Raw genomic sequence first — 21,803 nt, forward strand, 5'->3', positions numbered from 1 at the left:
TGAGGCGCTTGTATTTAAATTTTAAAACTGAAGCAGTGTCAAAAATTTTTGCTGTTAGGTGCAACTTTGAATGGTTGGGCTACATTCTATTTTAACCATGAAAATTTAGCACCTGAATTCAGACCTGCTATAAACAGAATATAAATACTGGATTTTGAAGACACTGCAAAAATAAGAATGCTGAAGAGCTCATTGGTCATTTTTATAATATTTCATGGTAAGATATAATAGGACTTTGAATGTAATGCATTCAATAAAATATATTAAAATTGACATTTTTGACTTTTTAATATGGTTAGGAAATATAAAATTCCATTTAGAGCTCACGTTATATTTCTATGGGACAGCTCTGCCCACGAAAAGGGAAACACCTGGTTTTGAAGGTTTCAGAGAATGTTTGCAAAACCAATCATTGCTAGTTTATATTGTGGGAAGAGAAGTTATAGAACGAGGTTTAAATCCAAAGAGAATGTCCCCTCATTAAAAAAAAAAAAATGCACACGCACACAAAAAAGGAGTCTAAAAATGAAAACTTTAGACATCAAAACTTGCAGGATGTAATCAATTTTAAAATATTCCTAAAAGGACTTTTAGGATCAGAAACTTCTGAGACTCTGATACAATAAGCACTTCTCCTTGGAAAAAAAAAGTATACACAGAAGAATTTTGCATATAATTTGAGGATCTGCAAGCACCCACAGGCCCTCAGGCCATAAAAGCCTGTACCATCAAAAGTGAAAATAAATTAACTAAGCAGGCAATTAAGATTCAAGAAAAATGAAACAAAACCCTCAAGGAAACTAGAAAAAGACAGCAAGATAAAAGCCAGACTAAAAACAGCAGAATTGTTAAATTCATGAGCTGTTTCTTTGGAAAAATCAAACAAAGCTGGAAAACAGCAAACTGCTAGACAAATCATTTGAGAAAGGAAAAAAAAAGCATAAATAGAAACGGGATGGAGCATGTTATCAAAAATAACAGGTTGAGAATTAAAGGAAAACTGTACAACAGCAGAGTAATACATTGGGAAAACCAGTTTTGTTTTTCCTGCAAAAATACAAATTACCAAAATTGACCAAAAAAATAAGAGAAAACCTAAATCAACAAAAATATTTCCTAATATATAAAATATGTTCCCTGCTTCTCCCAAAGGCATCAAGATGTGATGAATTTACTCATAAATTATTCCAGCTTTCGAGGTGCATTCCATCCTGTCAACAGTGTGTGTTCAAGAGTTTCCTGGGTGTCCACTCCCAAATTGACATATAGTCAGCTCAACATCATGTCACTGTCACAGGTGAACTCTGCTGTGTCTCAGGGAAGGCATGGAAAGGTCATCATTCCCTCCTGAGAAGCAAACATGACCTTGACCCCTACACCTGACAAGGGAGGTAACTTCCTGAGCTTTGCAGTGATCCAAGAAATAGTAACCGAAAAGAATGTATTGGGCCTCCCTGGTGGTGCAGGGGCTAAAGTCTCAGCGCTATCAAGCTATCACCAGCCACTGCAGCACGAGTTGGGTCCCCAGCCAGGGAGTTGACCCACGTGGCACAGCAGACCTCTCCTATTTTGCCTGCTTTGTTACTTTGGAGCTCTAGCCAGAAGCAGTGAATGTCAGATCTTTTTTAAACTTGACCTGAGTATTTCAAGCCAAGTGGCTGGAGACTGGTAAATCTGATTCCAAGAGGCGTACGGATGCCCAGGGCCAGTGCTCCAACCACATAATTACCTGGCACGAGAGAATTTTCTAATGGTGTCTCATTAGGTATTAATGACATGAAATGATTACTGTTAAAGGGATCTTTTTGTCAAGGGGATATAAACAAGAGTCATTTAACGCCAAGACGACACGGTAACACATTAAAATTGCATCTTCATAGTTTAGTGTGTAGTGAATTCAAGTGAAAGAAATCTTCACGTAATGGCCTGTGTGTAAATGACAAGCAGATTCAGCATTGTCTTATGAGAAGTCTGCTTTTAAAACTTCTGTTGACAGACTGCACTTTTTATAAAGGTATTTATTGGCTCTTCGACACCAGTTGGGAACAAATCCCTTGCTCTGTGACTTACTGAATAGCAGGAATGTAAAACTCAGCTAGGCAGCGTTGCAGGGTTGAATTGTTTGGTGTTAAGCAGAACCTGAGCAATGTCAATGGCTGGAGGCAGGTAGTTCTTGAGTGCCAAGTGAGATCTATCTACATCTAATTTGCAAAATGTTTAAGTGTGCTGAACAAATTTTGCTACTTCAAATAAATGTAGCTACTGTTGCTGAATTTGTACAGCTAGAGGTGATTAAGAAAGCAAAATTCCTAGTATAAATAAATCCAATGTTCACTAATTGCTGGATAAAGTACTACCAATGTGAGCCAAGTATCCACGCTAATAAATGCTTGTAAAAATACCCCCTTGTTCTAGTTAAGGGGACATAGGAATCGCCCGATTTAATTAGATTTAATCAAGCTTTTTGCAAAAAGCAATACGAACAGGGCTCTGACATATGCATCCAGTAGGTCATCAATGTCTAGTTACTGGAAAACTGTAACTTGAAGCAAAATGACATACAGATAATGGAAGCAGGTCCTTGGATGTCATTTCGCTTAAGGTCAGCTGGCTTTTTCATCACAAAATGTTATCCTGAGGACCCGCTGCAAAAGGCAGTGGTGACTGGATGATAGAGACCAACATCTTTTAACTGAAAATGTGACCTCACTTTTCTCAACCTCTCAACAGCACAACTAGAACAACATGGGCATAACTAAGCGTTTCTCATGGAATTGTCCTCTTCCCTCATTCTCAGGTGAAGTAACTGAGGCAGAACAGTCTCAACGGCTTTGTTTCTAGATTCTAACAATGTGAGACTCACAAAAATGTGTATTTCTAAACAGATGGAGGATGATTAAAAAGCAAGGTCTTTCCTGCAGGTTCTGCCAAGTCCTGGGGTTTTCCATTCTACTGTGAGGTGCAGCCCCCTTGAACATGTGGTTCTTCCTTCCGAGTGGCCCAAGGGTGCGAGAACAAGGCAGTGGGGCCAGCCATGAATACCTTGTTTGTGTGTGTGCTGCAGGCTGCGGTCAGCAGCATGTGAATCAGGAAACCAGCAGAGATGCATCTGTTCTGCCCAAGGAACATCGGAAGAAGCTGGCTGAGAGTATGACGAGAAAGGACCTGAACAACTGACTTGTAGTCTGTCCTAGGGCTGACTACAATGTTAGAGTTGGGAGACACGGTTAGATCTGATCTATTCAAAAACAGATTTATTGAAAATTCAACCCCAGGGCTCCTAATTGTGTGTGTGTGTGTTTAGGTGCAAAACTTTGACCTAGGGATGGGCTTGTGCCTGGGAGTACAAGAACACCATTTGTTGGCTGGGGTAATCAAGGGCAATACAATCCTATTTCATTTGAATCTGAAGGCCGAGCCTGCTTCTGGTCAAGGATGGTTCAACCCACGATACACACACATCTACTTCTCGAGCCACAGATCACTTTATTGCAAAAGTAGGATGGGAAAGGAAAAAAGCCACGCAAGGTTTCAGTAATTCAATAATTTATTCCTCTAAAAAAGTGTGTAAAAGTATATAGCTCTCATTCACAAGGTATATATGAATGACATTTAAAATGGAGGCCTTTTAGTATTGTTTCTTCTTATCAAAGTCTTTTAGTGTACTGTACCAGCGCTATACTGTAGTCTTTAAATGAACTTCACATATTCTTGTAGTCTTTCAAATTGTTTGCTATATATAAAAGAAGCTCACTGCAAAATGCTTGAAGGAAAAAGGAAACAAAAGAAATTCAGAACTTCCCAGAAATGTACAGCTTTTACATTTAAAAAAGGTTCTGAAATATACATACAAGCATGCTGGACAATCCCGCCCTCTCCCCTCCCCACTGCCCCTTTTTTATTTCAAACATGGTAAGAGTTCTGATTTCTGCAGAATTTCCAAAATTAAAAATAAAAAAAAAAAAATAACTTCTCACTCTGTAGCAAATCCAGGGCTTGTACATTTCAGATTAATTCAGTAAAAAACTCACAAGTAAAATAATGCATATTTAAAGGGAAATATTATACAGACTTTTTTCACACAGAAGTACATAATAAGATTTTTTAAAATCTATTGCCATTCATTTATTTTTGCACAAAAACGTATAAATATGTCACCAGCTTTTCTTAACTTAAAAAACTTAAATAAAAGACACCAGATGAAAACTACCCTTTGCTGCCTTTTTTTTTTTTTAATTTTTGTAGGGGTTTTTTGTTTTTTGTGTTTTTTTTCTTTTTTTGCTTAGAATTGGGTCTCTAGGGAAGAAAAGCCCCTGCATTAAAAACAGCCCATTTAAAAAAAAAATTCAAAGTTCTGATGTATTCTGGGAAAAAAAAGCAACCCCAAAGTGGTAAAAGATTACAAATATCTACTTTACAATTTGTCTTCTCACCAAGATAATTTTATACAAGTTTACAATCTTCATCATCTTATGCTCTTCAAAAGGCCTTGAGAATTTTTTCCTTTCTGATTAAGAAAAAATAGCACTGCAATATTTTTAAAGTCAATTTTACACTGTACACATTAGATACAAATGGTTGATATATCAGATTTGTTTAACCTATACATTTCGAAAGTCAACCCCCCACCCCTTCAACTGGTGGTACAGAGAACAAAATTATCCATTTACAAGTTATTTCTCTGTTTTCACATTCCCACCACACAACTTTTTTTAATATAATGTTTTAAACGTTAGATTATTTCAAGAAAAATACTTTTACAAAATCATACCAGTTATTACATTTTTCTTTTTTTTTTTTTTTTTTTTTTTTGTTAATAACCAGGATATGGAAGTCTCTTGGAAGAACTTTTAAAATTTGCATGATTCTCTCCACAGACTAGAGCTCACCAGCCTGCCCAGAGCGCCTCCCAGGAGGCGAGCCTGCCCGGCGCCACCCCCCAGCACAGGAGGGTTAGCAACCGGGTCTTAGAGACAACCCTCGAGGCCTGGAATGAGGAGTCTTAAAATACTTCAGTTAGCCATTAATGCTTTAAAAAGGCATATTTTAAAAAAGTCCCACCACAAAGGCTCAACTTCAAGTACTAATTTAATGGTTAAGTTGTAATATTTCTTTGAAATAATATTCCTATGGTTCCAGAAAAAATTCACCATATTTATAACTGGTTTTATGATCAAACACTTTCGATTGTGATATGTACATGAGTCGCTTTTGATCTGAGAGGAGAGACCTGGCTTTCGATAAGAATTCACTAGAAAATATATTTCCATTGTGACTATATAAAACTGATGAAGGAACTTGCCTCCATGGCTCTGGGTTGAGCGTGACTGCCTCCTGGATATAAAAATGTGATCCTTCACGCGACGCTGGCCACTTTTAATAAGGAACATGGCAGAATGTCCACCCAGTTTGTTCTGAACAAAACCTGCTGCTGGGTGGTTTGAAGATAGTACATTTTAGGCATGATCTCCCCAGTCTGCTTTCACTCTTTTTCCGGCTTCTAGGACAGAGGTATGTAGTCAAAGAATCCTATGGTGGATCTGAGTTGGGTTTTAGCTACTGTACCTGGTCCTCGCGAATTAAAAAATTAAAAGAAAGTCACACAAACTATATGACAAAACAATTTAAAATAAATAAACAAAACAAAGATGTCTCCAGACCTTTTATCTACACACAGGTATGAAGTCAACCAAAGCACTCATGCCAACCTAGATGGGGGCACTAGGGAGACGGAAACCCCACTGTGAAATCATGTACTTGAGCTGGTTCTTATTTTTCAAAAGTCTGAGATTATGGAGTTCAGGTAACCCACAGGCCATATACCAATAGCTAGAGGATTTCATCCAAAGGGCTAAAGTGCCCTGATTTTTAAACAGAGACTGAAAACAGACTCTTGTGCAAAAGGATACCATCTCTTCTGTTTCCCTCTTAAAAAACAACAACAAAAAAACTTCCTGTGGACCAGTGGTTTGGGGTTGCACACACCTTAACCCTGGCTGAAAGTCACTGCTTATGGAAGTTTCCAGGTCCATGAGAGAAGTGTCAATGAGTCACTCTGGTAATGAACACTGCAGAAATGACATGTGCCTGCTGAGAAATCATCACAGTGCAGGACTGTGGAGAGTGGTCTCGAGAAGAGGATGTGGGGTATTTGCAGAGTGTAGCAGTTCCTTGGATTGAGGTTGCGGAAAGAAGGAATGAGCCAGAGAGAACAAGTGCTTTTCCAATTAAAGTATATTCATGATGGCATTGTACAACTGAGTGAGCACCACAAAGTGGACGGGAAGGCAGGAGGTACGGTCCTGGGTGGCCGGGTTGCACGTGAGCCAGGACAGAGCGTTGTACTGCTCCAACACGAACCTGCCGGAGAGAACGCACAGATGAGGCACCAGCGACACAGAGGAGGCTGCGCTAAGCCAGCAGGAAGGTGGCCTGGGGTGACTCCTTAAGTGGCCGCAGGCTCCTTCCTGTAGTTCTCATCTCACACCCCCTTCTTTCTAGACCAGTAGTGCAGCCACCAGCACAGCCTCCACCACATGGAGAAACCCCCATGCTGTTAAGTGGAAAACTGACACTGGATTTCAAAGGCACAGTTTTAAAAAGTCTATCAAATAGCTCAAGTATTTTCACACTGGTTATTGTTAAAATATTAATTTTGATCATGTTGAGTCAAACACAATGTAATGCTGAAATTAACTTCACTGACTTCTTTTTACTATTTAACGTGGCTGCTAGAGCATTTTTAGTTGGCTACGTGGTCCACATCTCTGTTACAGGCAGCTGCTCCGGGGGCTCTCTAAGCCAAATCCCGTTGATCAGGTTCTTGCTTAACTGTATCTTCCAAATCATTTAAGAGTCAGAACATTAGGAAAAGCTTGTATGTTTTCTCAAGGTACATGAAGAATGTTTATGGCCTGCTGAAGTGCAAGAGAATTCGTTTACACTGTGGGAGGTATTTCCCAACTGTGGAATTTATGTTCCAGTTAATTTTATTTATATAATCTGTGTCGGGGAGGGTAAAAAAAATTTTCAAAGCCAAGCGCTTTAAGTTCCAGGCTGTCTTCTAATATCCCCTCCCCCGCCCCCCCCGCCTCCCCCCACCCTGGGCCAATCCTGATCTATTTTCATCTCCATGAAACGCCTCCACTAAAAGGAGGCCCCGTCAGGCACACTTGCCTGTGACTGTTTAATTCAGCAGAGTGTGCTGCGCTGTCTGTCCTGTGCACATTCAGGACTGCAGTCTCACTGGTTAACCAGACAATCCTGCTCTGCACAAAAAGAGCATCTTTTCTATGAATATAACACTTTAATTAAAATATCCTGGAAACACCAGGGTAAAGGAATTGACTTGCAAACTGTACTGTCATATCACCTAAGTTAGAATCTACCTTAAAACATCAGATGTGGTTTTGGAGTCAAGAGGATGTGGAACCCGCTGAGAATTCCTGGCAGGGAGGAGTTCGTCCGTCTGTGCTACAGAAATGTGGTGATGCAATGAAGCCTGGTGAAAGAACAAAGATGGAGTCACCTTCCCAGGCCCATACTGCCAGAAGCAAATGCCCTCTGCAGCCCTGAGAAGCCAGGGTTTCTATTATGTCTATGAATTTTGAGTTGGTCAATAACCCCAATATGATCCCAAATAACTCCACCTCCTAGAATTGAAAAAAAAAGGTTAGTTTTGAAAATGCAAACATAGCACAAATGATTAAATAATGTGCCTCTTAAGATCTGAATCTAAAGAAGGCTCACAGTATGGATAGGGCTGATGGTATCCTTGTGGGGTTCTTCTATCCAGACTTCTTATCAATTGATAGTTCAATTAGGTTTAGATTCTTTTTGGTTGAGGGGGATTAGGGGGCAGGGTCACATGAGAATAGCTGGTTCTGTGTCCTTATTGCATCCCGTCAAAAGGCACCTAATGCCTACTGTCCCACGTGAGGTAACGTAACTGACCAGCCGACCCAATAGGTATATGCGCCATCATATAGTGTCCCATCATTTTTCACCTAATGGTTTTAGTATGTTATTAAATAACCAAGAAATCTAATATGTGAAGGTGAGACAATATATATGCTTGATTCTTTGTCTTTATTTTGCAATTTTCAGATTCACGAATTGCTGATTCAAAAAGTAACTGATAAATGCCTTGTTTTTTTAGCACAAATATGAACCCATGTTTATTTCAATCTATTGCTACCACTGTCCTTTGATAACCCATGGGAAACCATCCAGGCTGACTCCTGGTCCTTTGATAGAACTCTGTTTTTTCTGAATGACAGACAGCATTTAGGAACTACAACACTTAGTGTCCATGACAGTGTTTATTGCTTCTGAGCTGTCATTTCTCCTAAGGCTTTTGCAGCAGACAGAACTAAAAAAAGAATGTACTTTTTTAGACAGGCAAAAATAAATTTAGGTTTATACTGATAATTCTGACTCAAAATAAAGATTACGTGGATTTTTATGTAACTTCTTTTACTTCATAACCTGTTGAAGTCATTTGGAAAAGAAAATTGCTTCAATTATTTTTAGTTTTAACCATTCAGGGTCTGTGTGTGTGCTTGCGTGCATGCGTGTGTCTTACAGATTACTCCACGTGAATCTATTCACCAAGTGGCTATATAGAAACACTCCTCATTGTGTATAGCGAGTGGCGCTCTGCTGTATGAACGTGTTCTAGTTCACTCAACCAGTGCCTTACTGGTGAATATTTAGGTTGGTTCTTAATCTTTTACATTTGTCACTTATTGTTTTTGCTGAAGTTCCTTTGAATAGATTTCTAGAGGTGGGACTGCTGTACAAAAAGGAAATCTGTAGGGCTTGATTGCATGGCTTTCCCACTGGCACCTGGGCCTTCTCCCCACACCCCTGCCAAAAGAGCATGATGTCAAACCTTTCACTTCATTTGCCAATCTATGGGTAAGAAATGGATTTCATTCTAGGTTCTTTCACCTAGACTGGAAGTGTGAGATCTTTGTTTTAAATGTGTCATTTGGATTGAAAGTTTCCAGGAAACACAGAGGAAGAAGCAAGTGTAAGTGTAAAACTTTGCAGCTAGCTCTTACCCTATTCTAGTGAAGAGCACTGTAGCAGGGGGGGAGAGGACATTAGCGGTCACCACCTCCACCAGGCTTACTCCACCGATGGCAACGCCATCTGCACGTGGAGAAAGACCATCACATAGAGTAGCGCGCCCACCTTAGATGTAAACCCATTGGGCTCCACAAAGTCTCCTCCTTGCATTAAATGATTCATTTCATTATGACATGGCTTGGGGTTCTGCTCCTAAATTCTACTTTCCATCTGCAACTGTAATTCAAATACCCTCTGACTATAAGTATGTGTGAGAGAAACAGGTAACACAATACTACAGTGACTAAGATAGAACTTTTCAATCAAAATTGAACTTAAGCAAAAGATACCCATCCCCCAAACTTCAAACCAACCTTTAGGAAGAGGGGGCACTGGTTCTGAGCCTGGGGACATGATGACCAAAACCACTGGGGGAGATTCTCAGCTTTGGCAGTTGATACAAAATACCCAAGGGCCAGAGGCTGCTGCTTCAGCTCCTCAGGTGCTTCTCTGGAAAGAAGACGCTCTCCTTGGCTCTGAAAAACAAAGTCCCAAAAGCATGATTAGCACTAATCAACAAATAAAGGATTAAAAAAGCAACTTCTTAGCAATTCACCCTGCACTCTGTATTGACTAATCTCTTTCTGGCAGCATCTTACTAAAAAACGGCAGTTAACCAAGAAAGGTCAACAGGAGAGCACTTCTTAGCTGCACGCACAGATCTCTGACAAATACTATGGCTTAGGCAGAAGGTACTAGCAAAACTAACATCAGTTAAGTGAATACAGATATATTTGCACTTGTTTCTTTTCTGTAAAATGTATAATCTCTTCCGGGGCTTACTGGGTAACAGACTAAAATGGCAAGAGTGGAGTCTTTGAAGGCACCACCACACTCGCGTGCTCCTTCACCAGCAACCCACCAAAAATACAAGGGCACACTTGAGCGCCTACTGCCAAGCACTGAGCAGGAGAGTCCCTCACCAGCACCGACACTGATCTCCAGCAGCGCGAGCTCTGTTTGTGAAGAGGCCTCGTTTTCATGTGCAGTGACCCCCTTAAATAAGGATGCCTGTAAGAGTCTTACTATGTGTTTCTGAAACTGACATCTTCCTCATCTTTAGCTAGTTCAGGAGTTGAAAATGTATATAAAAAGTATCCATTTATTTGCAAAAACTTTTTGTTCTAAAGAAAAAATAATCCTCAATTATTACGTCAAGTTGCATTAATTCTTAAGTTGGCTAAAAAACAAAAATTTAGTACAATGTTGAGCAAAATCTTTTTCCTGTTGTAATGTTTTAATTGGATATCAAAGGGTGTTTAATGATTCAGAAAGAGGAAATACTGACAGCCTCTCAGGGGTCACCTGGTTGCAGGTGCTCAGGATTGAAAAAGGCCACCTGGCTACTTCAGAACAGTGCTGTAAACTGGGACATTCAATTAAAGACTTTAGCGCCTGAGGTTCCAACAAAGGGGAAAACAGCATACTTCTGTTTCTTACAAAACTAACGTTGCACTTCAATTACCAACTCTTTGTTAATGAATAAACTGAATTACAATTACTGGCACTGGAAGTAGTTGCTACTACTTCCACTTCACAGGTAACTAAGATCACTACGGCTGAGGATAACTATGGGTAGCTAAGGCTGGGGAAGGTAAAATATAAGTTTGTCTAAGGTCACAAAGTTAGTAAGCTCTAATTCAGACCTGTAGTTACCACATTTTCGGGCGTGCATTCTGGGTTGTTAGGCTAAATGCTTCAAGAATTCACATTAATCCTATATTAAAACTATTCAAAATGTAAAATTTGTGTTCTTGACTCCTAGCATGACAATCTCCATTGAACTAGTAAGCTGTCATTAGCTGGCAAGTGAACACGGAGGTAAAAACAATATTTAAAAGCACTTCCTTCAGTAGGGAGCTGTGGGGAGAGTGACATGAGGCAGTCTGCGGAGCTGTCCTGCCTTGGTCTCAGCTGTTCTGTGACTAAGTTTAGACCTTCTTTCCCTTGGTGGGTCTTCAGTGAACTCTGGGCTGACAACTTAAGTCCCAGGTGACAGAAACCCAAGACCGGGAAGTGCAGCTCTGTGCCTGAGTGTGAGCAGGGTACTTACACTCATGCAGTTTATGGTAGTAAGACATACTTATCTTTGCGTGCCTTACCCCTCACATCTCATGACATTTTAAATAAAAAGGACAATGCAGTGATAAGTCATGAATCAGCTAGCTTTTGAAAAAGGTTAACACACACTATGGCAGAATGTTTAACTCTTCAATCTCGTGTTAATCTACCTCCCATGTCCGTGAGATATTTAAGAAGAAACTAATTGTAAACTCTGATTTTTCCCCTAATACTCTGGCATTAAGCCTGGAAATTGCTCCAAAATCGGACTCCAGGGGGCTCTCCCCATTCCTATAGGCGGCTGCAGAAAAGACCGGGACCACAGAAGTAAAGGCATCATGACGTAAAGCAAAAACAGTCAGGCTCCTTTCAGAATAATTAACCATCAACAACATGTTCTTCGATTAACACAGCTTTACTGCATGTTAAACGACTGTTGAACGAGCCTATGAAAAATCATATTTTGGCAAAAAATAAAAAATAAGTGGAAGCAGCAGAGAACCAAAATTAATTTTGGCTAAGGACGCGATCATTGTACAAAACTGTTGTAGTTGTAATCAGATGTTATTCTGATAAAATGTATTTATCAAGAATAATAATACATTTCTTTGGAATTCTTGTCTTTGAGTCACTTTCCCACTTTTTATTCATATGCACCAGGAACCAAGACCAGCAAGAAGGTGTACGTGGTAGAAACGATCACACTGAGTCTCAGAGGATTGAGTTCCTGTTGCACACGGTCCTTACCCGACTGTGCTGGAAGTGAGAGCCCACGCCAATTCCAGGAGAGCCTGGGGAGGGGACTGGGGAGGAGTTGGGAGAGGAATGGAGGTTCCCAGTCATCAATATGCCAATATCATTGTCCATATCATCTGGGAATGGAAGGTCAACAAACATGTCATCTAGAAGGGAGAGGGAAAAAGCACAGAGTCAGAAAAATAATCTATATCCCAAACTTACCCAATATCCTTTTTTGTTGGCCCGTGACGGTTACAGACACATGTTGTTAACAGCTCAGTAAGATTTAATGTGTGCCTACTGAGTTCAAAGTGCTGCAAATTATTCTTTCATTTTGTATTCTCTCCAGTGATCTCCTAAAATGAGGTATTAACAAAATGGAGAAATAAAGAACATAAAACTCCACTCTGAACAGCCTCCAAAGGCATGTGAAAAGATGGCAAACAGTCAAAGAAGTAATTTAATTATTAAGCAAAGTTAAAAGTGACACCACACAAGAAAACAGGTTCTATCTATGCATCTAATTAGCATCTAAAATACTGGAGGTTGAATTAATGCATGTTAATAGGTGTGAACTTGCCCTGAAACTAGAGGCCCTCGCCCAAAAACAGATCAAAGTATGATGTTTCATGAAGAAATCTTCTGCCACAGAATAAAACTAAGGTACACTCACAGCAAAAAAATTGGCAAGTATAAAAGGAGAAAACCATCACCCATAACCCATCTACCATCACCATTTTTGTTATGGTTGTTTCTTTTTCTCCTATTTGTTATTCCACTGTGATCAGACCATATATATTATACATACGCACACACACTCATATTCACACACAATACTATACAGAGATACATACAGTATGTTGTCCTTTTACCCCTCCCTTTCAACAGGGGTAAATTCTGGTAGTTAAAAATTCTTCAAAAAGAAAAAAAAAATAATATATGCGTACTGCTGCCTAACACTGAGCATTTTACAGTTTATAAAGTCATTTCTTAAAATTCACCTTAACACATAATCAAACCCCAAAAATCCATTAAGAATAATCAAATCAGGAGCTGTAAATAAGAAGTTGCTTTATAGCAAATTAAATTCTCAGTGGTTAGCTACAGACAGGTATTGTCCTCATGTTGCCTAGTAGTTAGCCTTCACACATTTCAAATCAGATCAATAAGTATTTATTGAAAAAGTGACAACCATGTGAAGGACATGACTGAGCAGTTATTTTTTTGCTTTAATGAAAAACAGGAGAAAGTTAATTACCCAAGAGAGTAAAGTATTTACTGGGTCTTGGTAATTATGCACACAAATTACATCTTCTAAACCAAAAGTTTCTCAAACCTTCAATCCCTTCTTCATCACATTGTTCATTACACCACAGGGAAACCTGAGCAGCCTGATGCCACTCTCCAGCTGCACAACTTGTTGAAGAAGCTGATCGCTATCACACAGGGTCTCCCACTCACCATTGTTGGGGCTAAACCCATCTTCATTGGGGTAGTTGGCTGGAGCCACCTGGATTGTTGATGATGTCGGGAACACCAAGATGTGTGTACAAGAAGCATCTTGCGGGGTGTTAAGCTGAGATGACTGCATGTTCAGTGCAGTACTTCGGCCAAAAACAGAGCCCATTGTGACAGCATCTTAAGAAAGCAAACAAACAAAAGCCTTGTATCAAATTCCTTTGTGCAGAGTGAGTAACTCCAGGAAACAAGTTTTATGAGGACCTGAGCTGGAGTGATAGGAACCTGACATAAATGCCATTCGTGATGGAGACACATTTAAATTTGAGCCCAAGTGCTTCAATGCTCTTCGAAGAAACTGACTCCAAGCATATAGCTCATATAGCTATGATAACCCAAGCCTCATTTCACACTGGGAAGGTAAAGATAAAATTGGACTGAGTCCACCAAGTAAGTTTTAATTGTCTATATAGGAAATATTTTTTAAAATAAACCTCCCACTTGCTTTGCTCCTATGCTTGGAACTAGTATTTATTGAGCGCTTGCTGCATGCCACATTGCATGCTGAACTCTATTCGTGTTGCCCCATTCAACCATCACAACCATTTCAAGATAGGAACTTTTATTCCCATTTCATGATGATGACAGATGGACAAAGAAGTTATGTCATTTCCACAGGTGGCCCAGCAACAACTAACCTAAAGTTCAGGGGGCAGGCCAATACAGGACATCAGTCTCTCACTGGACTGATGACAAGTGACCTCCTTCTCATATCACGACGTTACCGACTTTTACAGGGAGTGAGTGGACAAAGGAATATCTGGATAGCACAGAGTTAAAAAGTGTAAAATTGCTTAGTTACAGTATTATAAAACAGCTTAGTTGTCAATGTTTTTAAAATACTGTGGTCATGACATTTTGGCTATTCACAGACTGGCATATGCCAGTCGGGCACTATGCTAAATGCTGTACCCGCCCCCAGCTTCACCGTTCATCCTCAAATATCCGAAAGACTCTAAATCCCCTCTTGGGGATACTTAGAGATTCTGTCTTCGAAAAGATATTCAAATATGTATCATTCTTGTCTCGACCTTAGCTGTTTTTGGAGGGTGCTCTTTATGCTCTAACATCAAGTTGAGTTCAGGTAACAGTAGCTTGCCAAGAGCTCTCATCACATCTGGAACTTACACTCTCTCCCATGTGATGGTCAACAACGATAATGCGATCACAAACTGCTCCCTTTGGGGAAGACCAAACGATTTCCATTTTTGAACCCTAAGCACAATCTTCTCTTATATAGTATCAAAGATATTTCACATGTGCCCTCCTGTATACTTAAGTTTGAATGGACTGAACTGATATGAACCTAATTAATGAAACTGTCAAGTAGAGATTTACCTGGCATCACTACAAAGGACCCTTGGGGCTCCATGGCAACCAGGCAGGCACTAAGGATAGAAGGAGAGTCTGCGGCAGAGATTCCACACATCCGGCACACGTCCTTGAGCCGTTTGCTGATTGTCTGTAGTGAACATTCTCCAAGGAGGATACTCCAATCTAAAATCAAACAGCACAGTCAAACACATTCTTTAGAAATTCACACTGATATGAGGTTCGAGCATTTTACTACTTTTGTCTTGTAATTGAATTTCCTTGATTGGCCACTGAAAGGAATGTGGCTTTACACAAGTTCTCCTCCTTGTGACAAAGAGAGTGTTACTTGACCTCTGTTACACTTCACGAGCAGAAACACAGAGGCCTACTATCCTGCAGACTGCAGGCATGTCTGAGGTGGCCTGTGGGAATCTAGCACACACCCAGGTACGTCGAGACATGCGACAGCTTGTGGGTGATGATGCACCAGCGGGAGCTGTGCTGTCCTTCCTCCTCCTTCGCTGTCTCCTCCTCCAGGTCTGAGACTTTCAGTGCCCTCAGAAGCATTTTTCTCTAGTTCAGTGCACATTTAGGGGGCAAACCTGTTTGTTTTACAGCTGCAGGTGGGTTATTTCTGTGAAAGGGAAGCAGCGGCAGAAACAAAAGGGGTCCTTTCTTAGCGAGCCCCAAAGAATTGATAAACAATGAGTGTGAGTAAAGAGCTCCAAATGATGCCACATTAATTGCTTAGACTAAAAAGTTGGCACTAATTTCTTTCTAATGGCTGTTTACTGCCTCCAAACAAAAGCACTACGTCTACTCAGAGACCTGCTGAGGTCACGTGACTCTGGGAACTGGAAGGCACTTGGCCCCCTCCTGGCCTCCCTGACACCCGAGGCAGCATGCCATGTTCCCGCACAGCATCCTGCGGTCACAGGACATCCCCTGATGAAATGCCACCTACTCCACACATTTCTTTCAAACATGTTCTCCCCTGGGAGAGCAGGTGAAAGGAAAAATTGCTTCATACTCCACACAAACCTCAAACTGAAGCGACTAAAGTAAAAGTGGCCAGGAACATGAAGACCCTTTAGAATTATTTCTAAAAGCCATAGAAAAAGAGGTGTGACCTCTGAGTTTAAAAACAGATAAAAAGGAAAGAGTAATATGAGATTTTATCACAAACAATCTGGTGATAAGGAAGAAAAATTCACAAAGTTGACTCTAAGATCTATGGACTCACAGTTGATACTGAACCACAGAAACACAATGTGGTACAAACCTCAGATCCCCAAAGGGAGGGACCATACATTAGTAAACAGATCTGCACACCAGGCCCTTCTCGGTATTTTTATTCCTCTAAAGTCCATTTTCTTCCCATCTTTAATGGTGTCCTCTAGTCATACATTCCTCTCCTCTAAGAGGTAAGAAGAGTGTGCCCCTTTCAGAAATTGTACAAGAGAAGGCACTGGCCTTAATTTTCCAAAACACCAAGTGATTAGGCTACATTTTTATTCCCCTTTGTTATTTCTATTACATTCACCTCTTCCCAAAGGTTAAGAACAGCTCAAAGTCTCTAAGAAGTAAGTGTCACTAAAAGGCACTCTGACAGAATAAAATGATGAATCCCTTAATGTATTAGACTCTGGGCTACTAATACAAGATTCATTGAAGTGATACACTTTAAAAATGAAAAGAGTAATATTTTCTACCCATCTACAGTATACCTTATTACTAAAAGTTTCTCTGTATAATAGATTCTGAAGAAAGCACTTATTTAATACATGCCATATAGTATTTGTATAAATAGTCATTAAACCCTAAATGCTAACTCAATCAGGTGCTTGCTACAATATAAGTTATATCTGTATCAGGAATTGTATTTCAGGGGTTCCAAAAATACCTGGTAAGAATTTCATATAGAGGAATAATATATATACTGTACTACAGAGGTCAGCCAACTGGTCAGCAAGCCAAAGCCTGCATGCCACCTGTTTTTGTAACTGAAATGTTACTGGAACAGTCACATCCATTTTCCTAAGTATTGTCTAAGGCTACCTTGACATTACAATGGCAGAGGTGAATAGTTGTAACAGTGACCATCTGGCCTGCAAAGTTGAAAATATTTACTATCTGGCTGTTCCAAAGAGAGTTTGCTGACTTTGCATGAATATACTTGGAATGCACAAAAACCAACAAGCTAATCTGTGACATTCGCCTTGAGTTTACACAGAACTTAGGGGAAAAACTCCCATGTATATGCATATACTGAACTTTTTATAAATGTCATTAACTAATAAGGCTTAAAAAAAGATCTAGGGACCTCCCTGGTGGTGTAGGGGTTAGAGTTTCAGCCCTATCAAGCTATTACCACCCAATGTTGCATGGAGCTGACCCACATGGCGCAGCAGACCTCTCCTATTTTGCCTGCTGCTCCCCTCAGCAGTGTATTTCAGTAGATCCACGTGTTCTGCTCCCCACTCTGTCTCTAATAAATCCTCTCACCCCCAGCACTTCTGGCCTACACCCCAGTTCTTATATGCATAAATAAATAAATAAATATTTTTTTTTAAAAAAAGGTCTTGGCATGTCCCCAGTGCTCCTGTATAACTATCCAGGAATTACAGCAGAACAGTAAATGAGTAGGACTCCATGTCAAAGAAGGCAGTTGTAGGTGGTCAGCTGTGTTACTGTTACAGTTACAGGGTTCTGTGACTATTATATTTATGATATAATATTTATATGCATGTACATATATAATTTATGACAAGGCAGATATTAGGCAATTTAACCTTTAAAAAATATGTTGTCAGTTTCCAAACTGAGTACTAGACAGGATCAATGTGGAATTTGCAGGATTATCTTGCTATTGTGCCACTAAAACAGAACAAAGAAATAAAAAACTCATCACCATCAGCCACCCTAAATAAAAAGAAACAAACGAAGGAAAGAATGAATCTGAAGGATGATCTCATTCAAATAATTAGAAATCCTAATTTACTGAGTACCACTTTTTTATTAATAAAACATTATTTTTCTGCTTTTTATAATAGGGTCTGATTAAGAACTTGGGGAAATAGTTTTGTTGTTAATGAAAAGTTTAAAAACCACTGGTTTATGCTATATGTGAAAGAACCAGAAAACATCTTTTTCTTGCTACCAACACTGTAGTCTTTCCATTAGCATAGCACCTCCCCCACCCCCTGTACACACCACTCCGGGAATGGCTCACCCTTAAGCTCCCCGTGGCCAAGACGCCCAAGGCGTCCAATCACAACTCTCCAGGGCAGAGATGTCATTTGGACAATACCTATGCACCATTCCCATAACTTCTGTAGTCCAATTTTGCGTGCAGATACTTTACTCCTCCGTGATCTAGACAAAGAAATTGGAGGAAAGAATTCCCAAATGAATCAAAGCGATCACTTTGTAAGACAAAACCAAGAAAATGCCTAAGAATCCACCCACCCGCAGCCACTGCAGTTAGACAGGAAAATTAGACTTGTATATGAGGACAGTCATGACATCAGTTTACATAGACCATAAACACCAAGGCTCCTCACCTGTTTGGTAAAGCAATATTTACAATACAAGTCTCTAATAATTCCCCATGGAGGTCAGTACAGGAAGCCAAAAGCCAGCGCTGGTCATGAGATAGACAGTAGCCCACAAAGAGTACATTGTATTTCTGACTTGCTTCACCAAAGGTCTCTCCCAGTTCTGTCTGCTTATCTTTGATTGGCGCCAATATGAAAGGAGGGGAGTAAAGCTGGATTGGGCTGGGCCTCTGAAATCAAAATCAGTTAATTTAGCAACACAAAGCCACTCAACCCAATGTTTACAACAAAACCCAGAACAGCACTGAGTAAAACCAACAAAGTAATGACAGTAGGTTGCCCTTACCCACCCCCATCCAGTTCAGTATCATATATATAAACAGGAATGCTAACAGGTAACAAAAAGATTTCTTAAATGATTTAAGCTAGGGAACCTAATCAAGCCAATACTTCCTTACTAAAACGACAACAAGATACCACATACACCCACCAGAATGTCTGAAAGAAAAGACAGAAAAAACCAAGTATTGGTGAGAATTTGAAGCAACTATTAACTATTTTTATACAACGCTGTTGATACAAACCCTTTGCAAAAAAGTATTTGACAATGCATGCTAAGTATTAAATAAATTCTTTTTAAATGTGAAAATGTGCTTGAATGAGACTGCCACCATAGACAACTAGAATTCCTGGAAGCAGAAGCTTGGCTGTTTTGTTTGCCTTAGCACCTAATACAGCACCTGACACATAGTAAATATTCTTTTTACAAACGAAAGTGCAATATTCTAGCTGCAGACTGAGGAAGAGACAGTATTTAGTACTTAACCATTCCCTCAATGCAAGAAGAAATTTATAAACCTCAGTAATTCTTCAAAACATCTGGTGCTTTTGTTTTTAGTAAAGTCAAATGATGTATTTCCTTCTTCTTGTTTCAATGCAAGTGGGAGAAAAGTGTATTTCTGGCATTTATTTTAATCTAATCTTCACTTACTCATGGTGTTCTGCCAGTATGCTATAATCTTCAAAGATCTTACATAATGCCTTAGGATCTTAAATAAGTCATTGGTCTTTACTCTCTATGAAAATGTAGAATACTACTAGCTGTCATTTTTAATTGTGATTTAAAAAAAAAAGCATAAGGAATGATTGCATTTGAACTGCAGAATGGACACAAGAGGTGAAGAACTAAAAGATTATATATATTAACAAAGGAAATAACAATTTCTGGGACAAAATAAGAAATAGAAACAATTCATTTTTTTAATTCTAGAAAAAGCTAATAAAGAAAACAGATGAACAATCACAAGAATGAAAAATCCAAACACAACAGAATAAACTAAACTAAAACTGCCAAAGATAAACAAAGCCACAATAATGTATTATTGTATCATTTTGACCTCTAAGTTTTTACTTCAAAAAGACATAAGCATTTCATAGACTTTTACAGAAAAATTTATATTACTAACCAAGATCAGGTTTTGATTATTTTTAGAAGTTATCTTAAGGTGAAGAGGCATTTGCTGGCTTTTATTAGTATATAATTTTTCATACAATAAAGTCATGGGAACTAATTTTTGCAGGCTTTAAAAATTCTAAACCTTGTGCTATGTATCTATCTTCAGGATAAGGTGATTAGTAAAATAAAGGAAGTGTAAAACTTTGTTTAAAATACTTTTGGATTTGGTGGCTTACAACTCCTGCAAGGTACATATCTGTGGGAAACAGATTTAAGAGGGATAGAAGCATTCATTTATATACAGATGCACTGAGGCAAGGAGAAAGCAACTCCCTATAGGAGTATCAGAAAATGAGAGGGGGTTCCACAGAGTAAACACACAACTCTCTACCAGGAGAAAAGAGAGCTACAGGAGACTGAGGTATGAAGTTTAAGATGTAGGTAAGCTTCAAAAAAGAAAGAACAGAGTTAATTTAGAAAAGCTGAACATCTGTATGGTGACAGTGATAAGGGCATCTACTGCCTTAGGTGGTACATCAATAAGCAGCAAGAGTTTGCTTGCCCCTTTTTTCAAAAAACTTAAAAGCTCAGAAATATCTCCTCTACTTTAATGATTAAAGAAGGATCAACAAGCAACCAATTCTCTTGGCTTGTATTTCTGATATGCACAAACTCTCCTGGCTTACATCTTTGTAAAAGTATTCATTTTGTATTTCTGATATGCACAAACTCTCCTGGCTTACATCTTTGTAAAAGTATTCATTTTGCAAATTTTTGCCCAGCTACTACCTACCTCCGGGTTCTTGAGGGTCATCTCAATGCTGGCAGCAGGCCCAAATCCTGTGAGGGATTTAATGTGAATCTGGGTAGGCAGAGGGCGCCTGCACTGGCAGTACACTGAAAATGCCATGGACTTCAAGTATTGAATGTAGAAAACTTGTTCATCCTTCATTGTCTGCAGCATGTACTGGCAAGGCACAATCTACAGACACAAATGCAAACCAAACTAGAAACTGAGATCAAACATGCTAACAAGAAAGAAAACGAAATGGCATGAATTCTTTACTTGAATTGGGGAGGAAACCAGGGAACTTTAGTTTTACAATACATCACACCATGAACACAATAATAAAATTCAGTCTTAACTCCTTCCATAAATACTAGATACATAAAATACTATGCTCCAAATGTACACCAGCAAGTTAAGAATAGGTGCCATTTTGTTGGTCAAGTTTCATTATCACTTAGAAATTACTACATTCTCATTTTAAGAGAAAATTCTCAATTTATTGTTCCTCTGGTCCCCAAATTTAAACTTGCATCTCTGCAGTTACTGTCTAATCATTTGAGACACAAACTTTAATAAAATGATAGCTTCAACAACTTATTCAAGTAACTTTAATGCCAATCTTTTGAGTCTATAAGATTGTTTTAGTTTAAGTGACAGTAAAATAGAACTCAAAAACCCAAGACATCAATTTTTACCTATTAAATTATAAGATTTTTTTTAAAAATTACTAAACTGGGGCCTCCCTGGTGGCGCAAAGAGTTAAGACACAACCTATGAAGCTATCTGCAGCCACTGCAGCACAGTTCAATCCCTGGCCGGCCAGCGAGCAACCCATATGGCGCAGCAGACCTCTCCGGCCTCGCCCGCTGCTCCCCTCCGCAGTGTATTTCACTCAGTCTGCTTGTTCTGCTCCCCACTCTGTCTCTGGTGAATCCTCTCACCCCCCCCCCCCACACCTCTGGCCTGTACCCCAGTTCTTGTATGCATAAATAAATCAATCTTAAAAAAAAATTACTAAATTGCAGAGTTAGCAAGGGTGAGATGAAATGTACATGCTCATTCACAACAGAAAGAAATGTGACATGTATAATCTACTTGGTAATCTATATATCTATCTACAGATACATAGACAGATACATATCTCTATCTAAGAATCACTTTAAGAAATGACTGAAATGTGAAAAAATATTACAAATTTAAATGTTTACTATGACTTCAAAATAGTGAAAAAGTAGAA

General features: G+C 39.3%; 1 protein-coding gene across 1 annotated transcript in view; it reads right to left on the minus strand.

Annotated features, from left to right (window-relative positions):
* Nucleotides 1-6,227: 6,227 nt before the first annotated feature.
* Nucleotides 6,228-21,803, minus strand: part of MED13L (mediator complex subunit 13L) — a gene marked incomplete at both ends in the record, with an annotated part of 253,459 nt that continues 237,883 nt past the window's right edge. The window contains 9 exons of the mRNA XM_084254298.1: nucleotides 6,228-6,360; nucleotides 7,389-7,501; nucleotides 9,447-9,608; nucleotides 11,941-12,095; nucleotides 13,393-13,569; nucleotides 14,788-14,946; nucleotides 17,996-18,138; nucleotides 18,327-18,550; nucleotides 20,570-20,758. Coding sequence (XP_084110424.1) covers nucleotides 6,228-6,360; nucleotides 7,389-7,501; nucleotides 9,447-9,608; nucleotides 11,941-12,095; nucleotides 13,393-13,569; nucleotides 14,788-14,946; nucleotides 17,996-18,138; nucleotides 18,327-18,550; nucleotides 20,570-20,758 — 1,455 coding nt within the window. The remainder of the gene's footprint in view (nucleotides 6,361-7,388; nucleotides 7,502-9,446; nucleotides 9,609-11,940; nucleotides 12,096-13,392; nucleotides 13,570-14,787; nucleotides 14,947-17,995; nucleotides 18,139-18,326; nucleotides 18,551-20,569; nucleotides 20,759-21,803) is intronic.

The sequence above is a fragment of the Talpa europaea genome (genome assembly GCF_964194135.1).
Source record: "Talpa europaea genome assembly, chromosome: 14".
Classification (NCBI taxonomy): domain Eukaryota; kingdom Metazoa; phylum Chordata; class Mammalia; order Eulipotyphla; family Talpidae; genus Talpa; species Talpa europaea.